General features: G+C 43.4%; 1 protein-coding gene across 1 annotated transcript; it reads right to left on the minus strand.

The window, feature by feature from the left end:
- Positions 1–3517: 3517 nt before the first annotated feature.
- Positions 3518–19759, minus strand: LOC142470269 (borealin-2-like). Its single transcript, XM_075577210.1, has 11 exons — positions 19479–19759; positions 19363–19367; positions 18465–18593; positions 15084–15124; positions 14466–14526; positions 14287–14372; positions 13571–13638; positions 13233–13310; positions 6884–7001; positions 6158–6244; positions 3518–3740 (listed from the first exon to the last, which is right to left on the minus strand). Exons 1-11 carry the CDS (start codon positions 19757–19759, stop codon positions 3681–3683), a joined length of 1014 nt encoding a protein of 337 aa, XP_075433325.1. The 3' UTR covers positions 3518–3680.
- Positions 19760–21270: the final 1511 nt, after the last annotated feature.

Below are 21270 nucleotides of genomic sequence, written 5' to 3' on the forward strand. Positions count from 1 at the left end.
ATCACTCCAATCGTGCACAGAGATGCATAGTACTCTGCCTGTGCATGTATGGATGTGAAATTCATACCCTTAATGCAAAAGCTTCAAACAAACTCTGATGTTTGGAGAGATGTGTGCTGGGTATTACATGACAAAGAATGAGTGGATGCTGGGCTAAACAAGTTTGTGACATCTCGAGAGTAAAGAAATTAACGTGGCAATGGGCCGGTCCTATTGTAAGAAATGACCGTTGTTGGATGAAGATGGTACTCTACTGGAGGGAGAGAGACCCGTGTGAGGCTGGACTGGAGAGTACTGCAACCCGTGCCAAGCTGCTCACACAATTCCCAAGCGACACCGGGTACGTTCAGCTAGTATAAGATATACATATTTAAGTACTTGTTTACTATTAGGTAATTCAATTACACAAGGTGACTCCACTGAAGCTATAGAATTCTAGCCCAATTCTAGATTGTATACCCCCTCTGAAATGCCCTTCCCCTTAATATCTCTCTCTCTCTATCCACCTTTAAGACACACCTTAAAACACACTTGCTTAAGGAAGCATATGAGTAGCTCCATGGCTGATAAGCAATACCTAATACATAAACCTTGGCCCCTTGCAGACGCACTTACCAGAACACCCTCATCCTGTCTAATTGGTAGGTAGGAAGAACGTACATAGATTGTAAGCTCTTCAGAGCAGAGACTCCTTTTCCTAAATGTTACTTATGTCTGAAGCACTTCTTCCCATTATGTGTTATTTATATGATTGTCCCATGTGTTACTGCTGTTAAGCGCTATGTACATTAATGGCGCTATATAAATAAAGATATACATAGGCTTGGTTACAAATTAAACTCCAATCAAGTGTGATGCCCCCAAGAGCTATTGCTTCACACTGGATTATTAATCTCTCCAGGAGCTGCAGAGTTGAATCCCATCACTAGAGACCTTCTATATCAGGGGCTGGTAAAGCGACTGCATTTGGAACGGTGCGCCTGATGGAGCAAAAAACAAAAATCAACTGGGGGGGAAAAAAGGCCATTAAAGAAAGGAAGTGGATTCTTGTGCAAAAGTTCTTTTCTTATGCTGTAAACCTCAGAAAAGGAAGACAAAGAAAGGCAAAAGACACTGCAATAGTGTATTACCCAGGGACATAATATGGTGTATGTATTGAGAGCATTTATTTAATAAAAAAATTAATATGAAACAATTAATATAAAACAGTTGATCAATCAGATGTATGAGTATAAAACTTCCAAGCGCTTGTGCTTGAGGAAGATATGCTGCGCCGCCGTGGTAAAATTGAAATCCTACTCACCGGACATGAGTAGGACATGCGCAATGGTTTAGGGTCTTTATCTTCAGGAGACACCGCTCGCCGTGGGGTGCAACCGTCTGTTGATGCGGGGGGACCGCCTGCAATACTCGTGGACTCCTTGCCGACAGAGTTCATTCGATCGTCTCCTCCGCTGACGTCACCGCCTGGATAACACTGCTACGGTGTCCCTGAGTGGCCAAAAACCTTTCCAACGCGTTTCGAAAATCCTATTGAAGGGTTTCTTCGTCAGGAATGGTTGCTACATGGGACTATGCTTCTTTTTATACCCCAGATAGTTCAATTGGGATAATTGTTATGATTGTCTTTTTGGAAACACCCTAATGAAAGTCCTCGTGTATCCAGCAGCAGCTAAAGACCCAAAACCCTTGCGCGTGTCCTACTCATGTCCGGTGAGTAGGATTTCAATTTTACCACGGCGGAGCAGCATATCTTCCTCAAGTGCTTGGAAGTTTTATACTCATACATCTGATTGATCAACTGTTTTATATTAATTGTTTAATATTAATTGTTTTATTAAATAAATGCTCTCAATACATACACCATATTATGTCCCTGGGTAATACACTATTGCAGTGTCTTTTGCCTTTCTTTGTCTTCCTTTTCTGAGGTTTACAGCATAAGAAAAGAACTTTTGCACAAGATTCCACTTCCATTCTTTCCTCAGCGCCATAGGAGGTTTCTTCACGCAGACTTCATATCTGGTTGGGAGATACCAGATCAACCTTTCAGGGAGCTCAAGGACTACCTTCACCATACTCTGTATCACAGGTTCCATATTGTATATCACTGTATTTTGTTTGCACGAGCGCTATTTGCACTTATTATTTCACCACTTTGCATTAAAGAAAGGAACAATATGAAATCCTTAAAATTAAAAAAACATAAGAGGAAAGTTGATTAACATTTTCAAAATGAACACAATTGTAATAACTTCTTTAACAATTAGAAACAAAACAATTTAAATATTCAATTTGTTATTCCCCATATTTGTTTTGTGAGCAGACTATTCTAGCAATTATCTGTTAAAAATAAGTACAGGTCTGTATTGACAGATGCTCCTGTGGGATCTGCTTCTGTTAACCTCAAAAAGCAATCCTAATATTGAGACACTAAACTAAAAATACAAGTTAGTTCAGAAATCAAATAGACATTTTAAATTCAGATTAGAGGATTTCAAGTTTCTTCTCAATAGATAAACATTTGTAATGTTTTCATTATCCTTTACTTTTGGCGATATTTAGTTTTAGCTATTCAATTAAACTGGATGTAGTGAGGGACAGTTGCCTGCCAAACAGGTGTACCCCTTTATTAGCTCACCTTGGAGAAAAGGAAGATGGGGGGGAAGAGAAAGAAAAAAAAAAAGTTGGCCACCCCTGTCCTATTTCTTTTTGAAAATCCCACCAGGAATTTTTATGCTATTTATCAATGATGTCATCCCCCTCCTAGTACCACGGCAAGAACGCTGGTTTCCGCTTGTCCCTGGACTTGAGCGCCTAAAACCTGATCACAGACTGAATTCCTCATTGGCTTTTTTTTTTTTTGATGTCTTAGATCTCATTTTTTCCCAAGCGTTTGTTGCAGTGACATTCTCCAACTGTGGCACCACTGTCACTGGAGACCAGAAGTCTTTCACAAGGATCAAGCATCAGACGGGACACAGACCAAATAGTCTTCTAGTTCCGGTCAGATGTCTATCACCCACAGTGTTATACTGAAGCCAAAAGCGCATACAGCGGGAATCCTAGTAGTCCTAGGTGCTCAGCCCCACTGACATGGTTTCAACTGTGGCACCATTTGTTTTACTTAGAATCACTTACTACATTGTTAATGTCTTACATTCTCTGACCATGAATTTCTCAAGAGTTCTTTATTCTGTACTGAGCAAAAATGTTTCCATGCTTACATCTGACTACTTTGTGCCATTCCCATTGGTGTGAGATTATAGGGGGGAGGGAGGGAGGGGGGGGGTCTCGTTTGTGCTTGATGAAGGTGTCATTGGGGAGCAAAACGTTACCATTTACGTCATCTGTTCTACAGAGGTGTGCCGGTGTTCCCGCTTTATAATGTACCATGCTCTGATCTTCACTATGGACAATGAATGAATGAATGAAAACACAAAGTAGCTAGGGAGGCTCAGGTTTTTGCTACATGGCCAACGGTACAAGACGCCTTTAAATAAACACCACACAAATATAGGAAAAATGATATTTTATTCCAATGCCATTAACAATATAAACTATTTACAGACAAACAAGTGTACACAAAGAAAAATAAATCCATAATAAAAGAACCCTGTAAGATTTCAAGAAGCATAAAAAAAAAAATATTTATATAGTGTTGACTGACAAGAGTCAGTTCAGGTGGGGTTCCCAGATTGCTGATTTGATGCTTTCACACAAAGATCTGTTAGTTGACTCTGAAAGAAAAGAACGTCAGGTCCCCAGATCACTATCGCTGTTTGTTGAAGCTCATCCCCCCAAACATAAATACCATTGTTTTGAATACAATGCCATACTGTATAATGTTCACTTTTACGAGATTGTCAGTGTCAAATTAATCACTGTTCTGTTTGTAGTAGATTAAGTTAAGTCATTTGGTAGAGAAATATATATGCAAAGATGTAGCAAGCATTATTGCACCAGTTAACGTGATACTCTGGGTCAAACAAAGCATGTCATGTAACGAGATTTATATGTCCCCATCGATTAGGTTGATGCATCACTGGGAATATTTTGTACATCAAAAGGGTATACAGGGGAGGGGGGAAAAAAAAAATTTTTATAAAAAGGTGGTAACTCAGATACATTTAGAGACTGAACTTGTTAGAGATGACAACCTATACAGAAATATTTTTTTTTTTTTTTTAAAGTAGTGCTTAGCAGACTACTTCTATTCTCTATTAACACGAAAACTTTTCCCAAAAAATTGGGACCCTTGTATTGTGTTCAAGAAAAGAGGTCAGTCATTCCATTAGCATCACTTCCTCCACTCCAGTGTTTGAGTGGTGGTTCTTCCAAGCCAGTGAAATGGAGCATCTGGCAGCCACAACTATCAGAAATGAAGTTTGTGTGACAAGGTATTCATATTTTCAATGAATTTAGCCAGGTTGGAAAAACAAAACTTTTTTTGGGGAGAAGGGAATCTTGACATTGTCCCAAATATCAGCCTAGTTATCATTGGTTCTAAACATTCAAGTCAGATTCCCACTTCCAGTGCTTAGAACATAGATAAAACCTTTGATATTCCCTGATTCTACAAAAAATACATTTTAATGTTAGTTTATGGAAACTCCAGGTTCGGGTAGACCTGAAGAATAAAATGCCAGACCTCAATCATTCTGATTCCAGTAAGGTACATTTGTAACAGTTCTTGGAACTTTAAGGATTTCTTTTTGGAAAATATGTTCTCTATATCAATAATATTGGACTTTCCAAGCATTAAGGCACTAGTATTGCAGATTGTCAAAAGAGCATTAATTTAGATGGAAAGCCGCCAAAGCTAATCAACTTCCCAAGTGCCTACTGTAAATCACTAGGGATGCAAGTTTTTGAAGAAATTGTATTTCCAACCAGAGTAGGGTAGGCAATGTTAAGGGTTTTGCGTAAGAAGACTGTTGACCCAACAATTTATGGTCAAAATGATTAAAAAAAAAAAAAAAAATTTGCTTGAGATGGGCAGAAGGGTAATATCAGGAATGGTCAGACCAAAAACCTAATTTGAGCCAAAAAGGACTGATCGCCAATCTAGGTTTCTTATTTAGCCATACATTAAAAATCTCCAAAACAAATTATTTCAATTTATGAGGGATGGTAAAATCAGTAAGGTTTGAAAATGGAGCAACCTCAGCATGATGTTCATATATTTAAAAAAAAACAAAAAACGATTGGTTACAACCCAGCCAAGAAATGTGTTCCATAGTCACAGGTCCTTTTTCATTTGGGAAATTTAGATTAGGGAAATTTCCACAGTATTTCAAATGGAGTCTCTTTCCATTTGTAGCTAAAATGTATCTGAAGTAGATTCACGTCATTATGTGCAAGGGTACGATTTAGGTCTTCAGATTCCACAGAATTTTATAGTCAGATAGTCCAAATTCAGATAGGACGCCTTGCAAGTTAGGGAGCAAGGTCAGTAGATTGACATTATCCTGATTTGGCATCAGCGAACAGTGAAGTCTCGTAGGTTTCTGTACCCATTTTAATTCCTTGTATATTTGGGTTCATTCTAAACTGCTTAACGGTTTGGATTGTAAAGGCATACAAAAAGGAGAAAGAGGGCACCGTGTCTAGTTAAAGGGGATAGATTTTGTGTAAGCTACTACTCTGAAGTTTCAACAATAGATAGACCTTCAAAGCCAAAGGAACCCAGTGTCTTGTCATTGGGTGAACCGCTCACGTGACCGGCCTGTCGCGGGGGCAAGCGGGGGAATTTTAAATTCCCCTAAGACCTGCGCTTCCGCAAGCGCACGGAAGCGCAGGTGAGCCCCTACTAAAGCCGCTCTAATTGCGGCTGTAGGGGCTCAGTGCTGAGCGGGAGTGCGCCTCAGCACGCTTCCGCCAGCAAGCGGTAAACATGGCCGAGGCCTAACAAAGCCAACCTAGTTGGCATGGATTAGTTTGGAGAGAAAATCGGGTTAGGTCTTTTCACTAATAATTTGCTATACATTATACATTTTTAGATGGGAAATTGGCTGTAGCGCCTGCATCCTAACAGATCTTTGCACTAGGAGTCTGAATATATTCTGAAAACAAAAATGAACCAACAGGTGCAATAAGTTTGTGAACACATGAAAACAGCTGTAATACACAGTTGTGAAAGACAGGACCAACTTACCACTAGGTTGTGGATGTGTTGTACAGTATCTCCATTCAGCAGCTCCACATCTAGATTATGCAAGTCATCTCCAGAAGAAAACACAGACTGAACAGGAAGCAGAATGGTCATTATATGCAGCTGAGACCAAGCTCCCAGCCCCTTGTTCCAAAGACCCCAAAACAGGAGTTTTCCAATTTTCTCTGTTGCCCACTTTATGGCTGTGTGTTTGTGTGCAACTTGATGTTCTTTTTCTATCCTGGTTACATTCTCCAATACCAAATAAGCATTGTTCGAGAAATGCTGATGTCTAGACTTTCATTATACAGTATATAGGTTTCTTCTGTAAAGCGCCAACATATTCCACAGCGCAGAACAATGTGGGAGGGAGGATAACATTGTATGGCAAGAGTACATATATGTGAAGACAGACAATAGGAAAGGTCCCTGCCCAAGTATAATTAATATTTTTTTTATGCAACTACGGTTGCATCTCCTTTCAGTCAAAGGTCTTTTTAGTAAAGTCGTGTATAGGCTTGATGTTGTACAAATAAAAAATATTATACATACACACACACACACACACACACATACCTAAAGAGGATTTTATTATTTGCATTTAACCTGTAAATCTCACGCTTGTTTAAGAATGGTGTTGAACTTTGGAACATGTGCGTCAAATAAAATAGGAATCAGATACCGTCTTGTACATAACACTATATAAAATAGTTTGTATAGATACAATACCTGTCCGTCGGCCAGCGGTATATTAACAAATGGGACTCCTTTATCAAACAGCGGACTGCCTCCATACGAAAAGATTTCCCCACTTCGGGCAGATCGCAGGAGAGGAGTCATTGAGGTTCTGGCAACAACAAAGCATTTATTAAACATGACCCCTGTGCGTCTGGAACACACCAAAGAGGGAAACTATTAAGTTCCCATGAAAATGCAATCTCTTAGATGGATCTAATACTTCATCACATGACCCAATATTTTCCCTGATGGTAAACTACAGACATGGATTTCATACTAACAGCACATAAAGCAGTCAGTCCCAGTCGCACCAAGGTTTTTCGGTATACGACAAACTCAAGTGCGTATATCAATTGGTGTTTTTTTTTTTAGAAAGCCCTTGTTTGCACCAATAAGAGAAAGTTTATGCAATTTACCGTAATTTTATTTTCCTGGAACAATGGCAGTGGGCACCATCGGATTAACTGCATCCTCGGTTTAGTAGGACAGGAAATTGAATTCTTGCAGGTAGGCCATAAAGGCCCCTCCCACTACCTGCAGATAGGCCATAAAGGCCCCTCCCACTACCTGCAGATAGGCCATAAAGGCCCCTCCCACTACCTGCAGATAGGCCATAAAGGCCCCTCCCACTACCTGCAGATTAGTCTTTGGATTCTCCCATAGCTGAAAACACAACTGATATATATTAGGCATACATAGTTACCCTTCCTATGTGCCCACTGCCATGGTTCCAGGAAAAGAAAAAGGTTATGCAATATCTTCCTTGTTACCTGGGGTTGGGCAAAATGAAGGAATTACAATTTCTTGGTTCGTATGAAATTGAGAAACAGTCGGCAAAAAAATTATATACTGGCTGCAACATTGCTTTATCCTGGTGGATGACCAGAAACTGTTCTTTACAAGACGAGGCTTGTAATTCTCCTACTCCCCTTGCTGATGTTATCAGGAATGTCACCTTTCATGATAGTAACTTTAAGGGTATTTGATCGATAGTTCTAATGGGTGCATAGTGAAAACATCCAGTACCAGTGACAGGTCCCATATCGGCACTCTACTCTTGACCGTTTGTAAGAAACGAATAAGTCTCAGTTGCTAGATTCTTCAACAGTGCCGACAATGCCAAAACTTGCACCTTCAATGAACAGAGGCCGAGTCCTCCATCAAACCCTTCCTGTAGAAATTCTACGAGTGTCACAGTATTTGGAGAAGGGAAGGAAAGGGATTTTTTTTCTTTGCTTCCAACAAAGTTATTGTGCTCTCAGTCTCCCACTCACTCACTAAGCCACCAAGGCCCATTGTTTGGGGTCTGGGTGATATACTGGTCCTTGTTGCGTCAGTTCCTTGATATACTTGAAAGATGCCACTGAGTGTATTGCCATGTTTATGAGATGGGCAAACCATGGTCTCGGCCAATATGGTACCACCAGTATCACTTCTGCTTGATCGTTCCTGATCTTCCTCACCATCTTTGAAATGAGGAATTTGAGGAAACAGATATGCCAGATTGAATTGCCACTGAAAATTGAAAGCATCTATGCGACTTGCTGTGAGATGAAAATGCCTTGTGCAATAATTCGCCACCTTTCTGTTTTGGCGAGTAGCCATCAGATCTATCTCTGGCTGTCCCCAGCGTTCTACCAACCACCATTCTCCCGGCTGAATCAGGTTGTGACTGAAAAAAATCTGCTGTAATATTTTCTGGCCCTGGAATATGTATGGCGGTTATCTGTAACCGCTATCTATATCTATACATCTCCGAGGCTCTGTTGTCTGACTATTTGTACATTTCCATATTTTACCTGGCTTTGGAATGCTTCCAATGCTTTATGCACGGCCTTGAGTTCCAGCAGGTTTGACAACTTCTTTGGTTGTCCGAGAACCCTGTACCAGCAAGTCCCCCAATTGGGCTCCCCAACCTGTGCTGCTTGCGTCTGTGGCAATTGTTACCCATTCTTTCTGGTGCAACGTATGTCCTTTTAATAGGTTCTGTCCCTTTTCCCACCATCTTGGTTCTCTGTGTGTGGGTATATGTATATTTGTCTTACATCTTTGGGATCTCTGTTTCACTGTTATAATTTTTTTGTTGCAATGGTCTCGTGTAGACCTGCCCATTTTACTACGTTTAACATTGAAGTAAACTTTACCAGGAGTCTCATGCAGTCTGCTGCTGATGTGTTCACTGTTCTGAGTGTTCTTGTCTGAACACCAATATCTTGGATCCTCGAGTATGGCAAATCGCACCTCTCCTGCCGCGTGAAATTCTACTCCCAGGAATTTTAGTGACTGTTGGTATTCGCTGGCTCTTGTCGACATTTATGATCCAGCCATGCTGTTCTAGAAAAGACATGACTGTCTAGTAGCAGTTTCTCTTTGTGCGACTCGTTCAGGATATCATCTAGATATTGATAAATCTCCCCGCCCATTTTCCTTAATTCTGCCATCAATTGGGGCCAACACCTTTGCGAATGTTCTGGGAGACGTTGGCAGTCCAAACGGCAGAGCCGTATATTGGTAGTGGTGTTGATTTACTGTAAATCTGAGACATTGGATGTCTTTTTGCTATAGGAATGTGTAAAAAGGCATATTTTAGATCTATTGATGTAAAACCAAAGGATTGGATGATTTCTTGAATGATATTTAATGAAATCATTTTTAATTCTTACTTGTAAATAGGTATTTACTGTTCTTAGATCCAATACTGCTCTGCAGCCTCCTGATGCCTTTTCTATACAGAAGATTTTGGAATAAATGCCTTTTCTCCTCAGTCTTTGAGGAACCCTTGTTATTACATTGGCCTGAAATAAATCCTTCAAGAGCAAACTCATTTGCTTTATTTTTTCTTTTGTCTGAGTATTTTGTTCTTAATATATCCCTTCTTGGGATGTTCTTGAACGCCAGGTGGTACCCTAAAGAAATGATCTGTAGTACCCACCTGTCTTAATGATTGAACCAATTTGAAGCGACATGGGTCCAGTCTTCCTCTAACGGGAAGTCGCTGGACCCCCCAATCTTCATGAGAATCTCTGGCAAAAGACACTCGCCCCCTGGCGCCACGAAAAAGCTTATTCTGTCCGCCTCTCCATGACGTTTGTGTTGAAAACGTTTTTCCAGGACGATATGTTCTTGCTTCCCTATACTGTGTCTTTTCCGCCTGGTGGAATGTAGGGCCATATCTTCTATTTCTACTCTCGTGGTAAAAAACGTTCTTTTACCTCCAGACGCTTTATTTATAAATCGCATCCAATTTATTCCCAAATAGGAATTGTCCTTCAAAGGGCAAGTTACATAAACTGTTCTTGGAAGCCGAGTCTGCCATCCAGTTTCTGAACATTAGTGCTCTTGTTACTGTACAAACCATTGACTTGGCTGCCAGTCTCACTGCATCCAGTGACGCTTCCGCTATGCAGTCCGCTGCCCACTTGATTTCAGACAACACCTTCAGAATAGAAGTTCTCTTTACTCCTTTCTCCAATGCTCCTTCTACATTAGCAATCCATATCCGCATTGCTCTTGCCACTGATGTCGTTGGTTTGCATTCTGTACCTGCGATTACATAGGCCCTTTTTAAAAATCTATCCATTTTTTTATCCATTACATCTTTCAGGGATGCTGCATCTTCAACTGGTATAGTTGTTATCCTTGACACCCTGGAAATTGCTGCATCAATTTTAGGACTGACTTCCCAGTGTTTTACCTCTTTTTGTGAAAATGGATACATTCTATTACACTTTTTGGGCATATTTAGTTTTCTATCCGGCTGTGACAATTCCATCTGTATCATCTCCTTGATGAATTGGGGAAAAAAATGTTTTCTTCTGCCTTATCCCGAATAATTTCTGATTTGTTAACCATTTCTTCCTTATCCTCTAGCTCCAATGTTTCCCTCATTGCCTTTATAAGAGGGTCCACCATGTCTAAATCAAACTCCGATTCTTCAGTTTGCATTTCTTGCTCTGATGAATCACACTCCATCTGACACCTGGCAACACAAACTGATTAGTCTGATGAGGAATCTTTAACTCTATACAGGCTCTTTTGCGCTGGCTTCACTGCAGAATCAACAATGTTTCTTTCATCCAAGCTAGGAAAGTTCTCCTCTGCTCATGTGACTCTCCTGCTGCAGCTTTAAGGCAGTCTGCACAAAGCTTCTTGCCATCTAAGGTCAAGGAAGACGTGGCTGACTGCGTGCTGTGACTGCGTGCTGCGACTGCGTGCTGCGACTGCGTGCTGCGACTGCGTGCTGCGACTGCGTGCTGCGACTGCGTGCTGTGACTGCGTGCTGTGACACGTCAGCCGCCTGGAGCTGCAAGCTTCTGGTGATCAGAAGCGCTGATGCGTCACGTGGTGCACGAGTAAGCCAATGAGGGGGGAAGGAAGGGCGCTACGGGAGGGAGGCGGCTTGGGAGGGAAGTGTGCACAATCTATCCCTCTCCTCCCGGACCAAAAATTCCCCCTCCTGCAGACCCACAACCTCTGCGTCTTCACGCATAAACGCCTTCTCCCCCCCCCCCCCCCCGCACCGGAGAAAGGTCAGCTGCAGACCGCAGTAGTGACTGGCATGCGCCGCGGGTCCTCAGCCTAAGGCTGGCTTTTCACAAGCTGCTCATCACTTACTTTTTTTAGCAGCTTTTTTCTTCTGATGCAGGACTCTGAGCCCTTTGAATTTCCTTCCTCTGGTTGTACAACCATAGAACTAAAGTTAAAAAAATAAAACCTATTCCCTTAGTTCCTGCAATCCACTCTTAAATCCTTTGTAGAACTAATCTAAGGACTCGCCTAATTTTTGTCAGCGACCCTTTACTTCCAGCAGTGTCCATGCGGCTTCCACACTCCTTTCAGCTTCTTGGGGCCGATTTCCTCTATCTGCCGAGCGTTCCGTGCTGCTGCTGCTTCAGCGCTCCTCTCACACTGTTCCGTCGCATAGTGACATCAGCCCAGTCAGAGCTCTCGGCCCTGGCGCACCCTTGCCCACCAGTGGGGAAGCAGCACGCGCAGTGCTCTGCTTGAGACGCCTGGCTGGCTTCTCTCCCACACCGCTGCATTCTTAGACGCCTGTGCGGTATACACAGCCTCCATTGCTCATACAGCCCTGCTGTTTTGCCCCAGCGTTCCGAGACACTTCCATGGGGTCGCGCAGGCCTCCATCTTGATACCCACCAGGGCACGTCGATCGGAGCTTCAGGGAGAGGAGAATCTGAGATTCCCTGGCTTTACTGCACTAATTACAGTCAGGCGAGTCCTTTAACTAAGTAAAACCTGCTCATAGCTGTAGGACAGGAACAAGGCTCATCTGCAGGTAGGGGGAGGGGCCTTTATGGCCTACCTGCAGGTAGGGGGAGGGGCCTTTATGGCCTACCTGCAGGTAGGGGGAGGGGCCTTTATGGCCTACCTGCAAGAATTCAATTTCCTGTCCTACTAAGCCAAGGATTGAGTTAACCCCACAGTGCCCACTGCCAGGGTGAACAGGAAAAAGGTGTTTCAGACCCAGTGTCGTTTCCCTAGGGACTGTTTTAGGCAGGCGCCATTGCACAGGATTCTGCGCTTTAAAAAGCGCCCTGCACCAAGCACTTGCCTCTGCTCCTCTCAGCCCACTTTGCTCCCAGATAGCAGCTGCTGCAGGACACGGCTCTGTGACAGGCTATGCAGGTAGGAAGTGACCAGGACAGATCATTTAACTTTTACCTTGAACAAAGTTGGGATTTGTTTCCCCCTATGCTCCAGTGTGATTTCCCTCTACCCTCCTGTGCACCATGCTCCCTTCCCGTGCGTGCTTCCCCCCCCCCCCCCCCCCCCCCAAGAGAAGAAGAGTATGTATTTAAGGGGTGGGGTTTTTTGTATGTATTTGGGGTTTGTATGTATTTGGGTATGGGGATGTTTTTTGTATGTATTTTGTGGGGCGATTGTGTGAGGGGGAGGGAATGAGTGAGGAGTGGGGTAATTGATGGAGGGGGGGGAAGAAGAGAGGGGGTGTGAGGAAAGGAGGAAGTGAGACAAGGGGAGAGAAATACATGGGAAGGTGGGGAAATAGAGGGGGCACGCAAGACCGCTGACATGGGGGGGGGGGTGTAATAACTAGTCCTGGGCCCCGGGAAATTGTCTGCGACCCTCCCCACATTCTCCTCCTGTATCAGGAACAGAATTGCAAGTACCAGCGCGCCATGTTACCCCCTATCCAACAACCTGGCTCGGTAGTGTCGCAAGTCATCTACACAAAAAGCGGCAAACCGAAGCGTTTCCTGCATTACTGTACCTTTCCAGTTCATTTTCTAATGTCAGTCAGGACTGCTCATAAATCTTAGTTTGCATTTTAGATAGAGGCCCCAATGCAGAATGCATGTACCTTGTACAGAGCGTTGTCCTGGTAGATGCACCGAAGATCTTATTGGAAGCCTTGTCTATAGGTGTAGCAGATACAGACCTACGGCCAAATGAAATGGTTACACTGCTCTAGCATGCAATGCTCACACATACGCAAGAGAACTACAGCAGATTGACTGAAATCTATTACATCTTGAAAGTTTAATATTGAATACATCTTACAGAGTTGTGTTTTATTAACATACATCAAAACTTCAACCATATTTATTATTTGTCCGGTGAACAGATAGAGAAGAATTTAAAGACAACCAAGATGTACAGATCCTATACTCACAAATGTATATAATAATGTGGTCTTACCTGGTTAAAGAGGTTGTTTTCTTGCCATTTTTATTAGTTAAAGAAAGCAAAGATTTGCTTTTTGCCACCTTAAAAAATAAAAAACAATAACATTCATGTATAGAGGTTTGAAGTGTCCAATTAAATTAAGACATGAAATATGCAAAAAAACAAAAAAAACAAAAAACAAAACAGTTGGTTAAATTTTAAGACTAGTATAAACGTTTTATCTTCACAACTCTGATAAATTAAAAGTGGAGCACTGAGCGGCTAAGGAACTAAGAACTGAAGTTCAATTTGTTTACACAACATCCACCATTTTCATATTTAATGCAACAAATACTTTGCTTCTGTATGATGGGGCTTAGATTGGATTCCAAGAGCACGTAATACAATGTTCACACAATTAAAATATCCAGGCAGGTGAAATTCTAAATGCGCTGCATTTATTTAATCTGGAGCCTGATTGTATGTGTACAAAATACAGATACTGAACTGCACACCAGTTACAGCAGGAGTTACCAACTCCTCTTCAAGGGCCAACCCACTGGTCAGGTTTTCTGGATATCCCTGCTTCAGTATAGGTGGTTCATTCAGGGGCTCAGTCAAAGACCACCTGTGCTGAAGCAGGAATATCCTGAAAATATGACCAGTTGGTGGGCTCTCGAGGACTGGAATTGGCTACACAGTTGATTTGTCTCACAGTAATGTGAAGAACCGTGGCAGTCTGGACTTGCCTTTTGAACGGTTCTGTTCTTTGCAGTGGTTGACATGCCCCTGGTTCTCTGGTCATCTGGGTATTCTACAATCGTTGTGACCTTAACTAGAATAAAGAGGGGAAACAAAACAAACCCTCAAAAGGCCTGTTACCAATCCGCAGCAGTATCTTCTGCCAGCTTATGGGGCCCATACTTACCCTTTTTACTATTTTTTCTTACCAATTTTGGCTCAGATATTTCATCATCTGAGCATTGAATCTGTTGGGAAAAACACATACAGCGTGTGTATCTGTGGTTTGATGCAAGCAGGATAATGCATGAAATATAATATAAACACACACTATCAATATCGGCCTACTGCCATAAGGGTTATTGTACACTTAAAAAAATCCTACTTTTCAACATACTGTACATACAGACATTTTACACTTCAATCCTACTTTGTATCATAAAAGTTAAAGCGTTTTGCTAATCACATTTATTTTGCAGATTTTTATTCAAATTAGGGTGCGTGACCGCAGCCTTGTAATTAAGCGCGGGCACCAACACTCCTGTTTTGTTTCTAAATGGTTTAATGGGAATGTCGACGCCTGCAATGTTTCCGACATCAACATGGAAATACGTTTCAGCAATTTCTACTTCTACAATTCTACCATTTATCTGTATTCCCAAGTGCAAATGTTCATATACTGTACCACATTCATTTTGTTTATTTTAAATGGACACGTGCAAAACAGTCACCTACGTATTGTGCAGTTTTAATGCTAAATCAAAAACGCGACGTCATGAAAATCCATATAAAAGGGGCCCTTTACCACAGCTGCAGCAACAGCCGCCTTGTCACCTCCATATGTACCTGCAAATACAAAAAAATACAAAATAAGCTATGGCATTGAATGATTGTGTAGGCCAGGGGTGGGCAGCTGCAGTCCTCAAGGGCCACCAACAGGTCAGGTTAAGGATATCCCTGATGCAGCACAGGTGGCTGTCAGTGGCTCAGCAGGGATATCCTTAAAACCTGACCCGTTATTGGCAATCCAAGAATCATTCTAAAACCTTCCGTCTGCTACTGCACAGTAACATTGTATTATAAAATACTCTGGCACAGACGACAGGAGATGGTAATAGTACTAGAATTGATAGATGACTACAGTAGTAATGACAAGAGAAGGTTATTTCTGAAAATGGGTAATTGGGCACCTTGCTCCGACGCCATCTTTAAATGGCAGTGTCCCGCAATTGTCTGACAAGCTCTGCCCGCTTTCGCACTGACAAGCCATATTTAAAATGTCCCATGTGGGACTGCTACACGTCCTAGACCGCGGAACATTTAAACATGGTTTGTCGGAGCGGGAGCGCGTCAGAGCCGAGCTTGGCGAGACATTGCCATTTAAAGATGGTGTCTGTGGCGAGGTACTTGTGACCAGGTGACCCCAATCAGCCGTGGCCAAACATCCCATACTAGATATTGGTGTTTATATTGATCCAGAGGCAGGAAAACTAAAACATTTGCCAATAATGTCTCGCACAACCATAAACATCCTTCCCATGTTGCACTTATTTGGTATATCCCTGTACACCATTCCAAACAGGAGGTGGTCTACGGTTTCCTTAAAGATATCTATTGTTTCTGCCAGTCTCCATGGGTAATGAGCTCCACATGTGAAACTGACCTTACAGAAAAGAACCATTTTCTTTGCTGCTGGTGAAAACTCCTTTCCTCCAATCTCAAGGTATGACCCTGTGTCCTTTATACAGCCCTTGGAAATTCCTTGTATTTACCATTAATACATTTAGTTACATTTGCTTTGACATCTCATCGAAACAAGTTAGCAAGCCTTTCCTTACATTTATATAACAATATCAGCTGAGAACATACGTTGTTTTGTAGCCCCCCACTGGGGACTACCAATTGGTGTAAGGGGTTAATCAGGAGGGATCACTGGCATTGCCCCTCCCCACCATGTGACCTGAGATATAGTGAGACAGCAAGGTATATCGCTCCAACCAATGTTCTAGAAGCAGTTTCCTTACATTTCTGGCAGTCCTGTAAATATGTTTAAATGATAAATGTAATTGGAGTGTCCTGTCCCTGTTATTGTGTTCAGTTAAGGAACGTGCTTTATTTATTTAGCACCTTTAGTAATGGCCCAAGATTGTTCTCCTTCGGGAAGGAGTAAGCATGTGCTTAGGGAGTTCTCAGAGTAGTGACTCGAGCATAAGAGGGTCTGCCCCAACAGCAGGTTCTTAGTAACTTCGAATCCAATATGCATGGACAAGGTACGCAGTACTCAGTAAGGTGTGTGATAGAGATATATGTGAAAGTCCTAAATAAGATTTTTTTAAAGGAAAAAAAAAAAGTTTATTTAAACACACACACACACACACGCACACGCACACGCACGGGTAGCGGCTCCAAATAATCTTTCCCACCATCTTCGCCGCTGTCTTTCGGCTTCCCGCCGTGCGTGCGCGGCCCTTGTATAGAAGGGCTGGCTGACATCAGCCATCTACAACTGCCGTGCACAGCGTAGCACGCCCCGGCACTATAGAACTAGCCTTAGAAAGAAGAATATTGCCAACAGAGGCCCACTTGAGATGGGGCACTACTGACCATATGCAGGAGAATGCCAATCTAACCAATACTAAGGGAAACAAGCAAGAGTACCTCTTCAGTGTAGGAGTGAGAGCTAGTAGGGGAAGCACAGAGTACCTTTGATTTGCCACCAGTTAATATGTCTGACATGAAGTATATCCTTGTATGGCGCCTTATGAACGGATGTGTGCCATGCTAATGTCATGAGACATTATGCATTTTAATTCATCTGTTGCCACAGGGGTTTAATGTGGTTAGTTTGATTTGAAAAAAATACAAAGAAATGTTTTTTGGCCTGGCCTGCTTGCCCCTTGGCCAGGCCCTGTTGTCGGACTGTTAGAATCTAGAGATTTAAGTAAATGATGGTCCTCCCGACATGAACGTAAACAGGACGCTGGCTCAAGGTATCTCAAAGCTTAAAGTTGTTGAGTAGAAGTTTTTTTCCACTGACAGTTTTGGGACAATATAACAGCTGATTTACGACGGGATGGACTTATGCTGGTTCCACAGGAAAGAATGTGTTCAAGTCTGGGAAAAGATTATGAAAATTAGATTTCAACAGTGTGTTTGAAACCAAAACACGTGAATCTCCTCTCCCGCACCAGTGACCTCTCTGGGGGGAAAACATGACAGTGATTTATAGGTTCTCTTATATTCTATCCTTTTTATTTTAAGAAAATTCTGCATTTTATTACAACTATGTTCTTATAATACTTTTTTCTGTAATCTAAGTGCTGTATTTTTCTATACATTAAAACATTTAATAAGTAATGCTTTGGGTTTTGAATGAACCGGTGCACGCTCTGGAGAGAGTGTTTACGTTTGACACATTTTGCTAAAACTGATGTGTGTTAAAGTGCATAGTTTTTCTATAACAAACAGGGACATGGGGCCAGGTAAATATTAATTTGAAATCTTATTTGCATAGCCCAGGTGGTGGCAGTGTATAGATACGATTTCAATTGAGAAAGGGGTTAATATTAACTAATTGGAGGTACCTTTGCGCAGAAGAAAGGCGAGTTGGCTAGAGTAGCTGTGTGTATTAACCCTGGTTGCATATCCAAGTCACATGCTCACTTGTGTGCTGTTCGTGACAGGTGGTATATTGGGACGGATTTAGGGGAGATGTTAACAAATTTGGGGGACCTTTGCGAAGGTGACGAGTTGGACAGTGTGAGCTGTGTATTAACCCTTGTCCTATAGGAGATATTATCCATTTGAGAGACCTGCGGAGGTGAAAAGTGGGAGTGCTTGTGAGATTGAGTATTAACCCTTGTCCCGTATGCAGGTTGCGTGCTCAGGTGGGCCGTACGTGACAATGTGAATAAAGCTAGGAGTCCCTGGCGCCCATCCTTATTCTATCTGCATATCGTCGCCCGGCCTGCACCGACACAAGTTTAAGAGACTGTGCATTGCTATGTATATAGTTCAACTCCATGTAAACACCATTAGAGCCAGGCAAGGTGGTACATGGTGGTTACATGTAAACCAGTGAAGATTTTAATGAATGAGTTTTGCGATTGCAAGCAGTATACCTGTTTGATTTAAAGCCGATTAACCCAGTTTGTTACTAAATTTACCGTAAACGCAGAATACTTACTGAGGAAGTCCCGTCTTTTCATCTGTCTAATGGCCAAAGGCATTTTAAGCAGCTCTACTGCAAAGGCTTTCTCTGCTGTTGACGACAAGGACTCCAAATCCTTCTTCAGTTCTGAAATCCGGTCCTTTCCTAGGTTAAAACACATTTTACTCTTGTTACACATTGTTTTAGCACCCAAAGGATTCAAGGCGCACTCCCACCAAGAAAGTGTTTTTTTTTTTTTGTTTGTTTGTTTAGACACGTACACTGTTTTTTCCTTTTAAATCAGGATTACAAATGCAAATACAATCAATTTATCACTCGAACTTCATCTCATTGACTTCCACGGGGAAATGACAGCCATTGTTTGTGTTGGAGGCCAATCTCTGAATTGCAACATCATAAAATCATACATAAACATCCTAGAAAATCACCTTAAAAAAATAAATAAAAAGTACAACGGGCTCTGAAAAGGGCAACATTGAATAATAAAAGGTGTAAAATTAAGTGGGTGCCGAGGAAGGCACCTTTGGGGAAATAGCAAGGACTCCACTAATGGGAACAGATTTCCCAAGGGCCAGGACTAATGACTGCCCCCTCCCCCCATCAACAGAGTTGTGAGCCCCCCCCCATTTCATACCTCACAAGCCCCCTCTATTTCCCTCCATCTTCCCATGTATTTCTCTCCCCTTCATCTTGCCTCACTCCCCCCCTCAATCCCTGCCCCGTTTGCATTTCTCTCCTCTGCTTCCCCTTACTCACCCTCTCTTTCCTCTCCCTCAGTCAATTACCCCACTATCCCCCTCACTCATTCCCTCCCCCTCACAAAATATATACCAAGAAACACCCCACCCACCCCAATACAAAAAACTTCAAGCCCCCAAATACATACAAAAAAAAACATCCCCAATGCATATACCCCCACTACATAGTAAAAAAAAACAGAAATACATATAACTCCCCACCAATATAAAACCCCAAAACATATATTTTTATAAACAAAACAAAAACACCCCACAATTATAACCCTCTTACCTTGGGGCTGGTCTCAGGCCAGTGGCTGTGTGAGGGCCCTCGGGCTCTCCCCAGCTGCAGGCCTCCCTCACTGTCCCACGCCGAGTTTCCGATGCGCCGTGCGACAGGCCTCTGACGTCAGCGTGCTGGAAGTGAACTTGGCACAGCTTCCGGCACACTCCGACGTCAGAGGGCCCGGCATGGGACAGTGTGGCAGGAGGCCTGCACCTGGGGAGAGCAGGGGCCCGGCATGGGACAGTGTGGCAGGAGGCCTGCACCTGGGGAGAGCAGGGGCCCGGCATGGGACAGTGTGGCAGGAAGCCTGCACCTGGGGAGAGCAGGGGCCCGGCATGGGACAGTGTGGCAGGAGGCCTGCACCTGGGGAGAGCAGGGGCCCGGCATGGGACAGTGTGGCAGGAGGCCTGCACCTGGGGAGAGCAGGGGCCCGGCATGGGACAGTGTGGCAAGAGGCCTGCACCTGGGGAGAGCAGGGGCCCGGCATGGGACAGTGTGGCAGGAAGCCTGCACCTGGGGAGAGCAGGGGCCCGGCATGGGACAGTGTGGCAGGATGCCTGCACCTGGGGAGAGCAGGGGTCCGGCAGCAACTGCTTTGTCCGGCCGCCGGGCCCTCCTGCAGCCACCAGGCCCGGGACAGGTTGTGCCCCCTTGAGGATCTTCACCTGAGAGGGAATCGCCCAGCCAGTGGCGGGTTTTCCATTAGACCCGGGCAGCAACATTTTGGGGCGGCAAATTTTATTTATTTTTAGAACATTCAGTCTCCGCGAGTACAAAGGGAAACGTGGCATGATCTGCAGAAAATTCACAGCGTCTTAACCCAATTTAGTGTAGTAATACATCTAGAATAAAGGATTTTCATACAAAGCAATACAACACAGGCATACCCCACATTAACGTACGCAATGGGCCCAGAACATGTATGTAAAGCGAAAATAGGTAGTGCTTCACTTTATCGATGCATGTTCTGTACTGCAATCGTCATATACGTGCACCTATTGACTGGTTATAATGAGGAGAATGTGTTTCACTGGAATATCAGTAACAAAAAACACAGAAATCCAGCACCTGAAACAATATGAATTATAACGGTGTGGAATCTGACCATATTTAAATGTCCAGTTTAGATGGTCGGGTGATCTTCAGAAAAGCCATGTTTTGTGTCACTGATACTCCAGTGAAACACATTCTCATTATAACCAGTCAATAGGTGGTTAATAGCAATAGATCAAACAAATTAACCCCTTGATCAAGCATTGAATCCCTGCAGCGCTAGTGGTCTGCAATTCAAAGCTTTTTAACCCTGTGTTAGGCTGCGCTTATAGTGCCAGACAGCGACGCCGCACCAAAACAAATGCACTTGGTCGCGATCGCTGGAAGTCATCTCAATCTGATTTTTCCAGCGACCGCAGCCTGACGTCGCCGGCACTATAAAACGCAGCCCTACGTGCACGAGAGCCCCGCGCTGCGCAACTCGTCCTCAAGACATAAAATGTGACACTTCGGAAAATGAGTCCCTGTCCCAAAGAGCTCACAATCTAATTGACCCAGCATACTCTGCTGAATAAGCACAGTTAGTGGGTGCGACAACACCGGGCCAGAGGGGGGGGCGACAACACTGGGCCGGGGGGGGGGGGGGGCGATAACAACACCGGGTAAGGGGGGGGGGGCGACAACACCGGGCCAGAGGGGGGGGGGGGCGACATCACCGGGCCAGAGGGGGGGGGGGGGGGGCGACATCACCGGGCCAGAGGGGGGGGGGGGGCCACAACACCGGGCCAGAGGGGGGGACAACAAC

This window comes from Ascaphus truei, chromosome 19 (genome assembly GCF_040206685.1).
Source record: "Ascaphus truei isolate aAscTru1 chromosome 19, aAscTru1.hap1, whole genome shotgun sequence".
NCBI classification, from domain to species: domain Eukaryota; kingdom Metazoa; phylum Chordata; class Amphibia; order Anura; family Ascaphidae; genus Ascaphus; species Ascaphus truei.

Coding starts and splice junctions, on each gene's coding strand:
- LOC142470269 (XM_075577210.1), bottom strand. CDS start 19,759: ATGCCGGGCCCCTGCTCTCCCCAGGTGCAGGCCTCCTGCCACACTGTC. Junction 14,527..15,083: donor CGGCTGTTGCTGCAGCTGTG/GTAAAGGGCCCC, acceptor TTTTCCCAACAG/ATTCAATGCTCAGATGATGA. Junction 6,245..6,883: donor TACCGCTGGCCGACGGACAG/GTATTGTATCTA, acceptor CTTCCTGTTCAG/TCTGTGTTTTCTTCTGGAGA.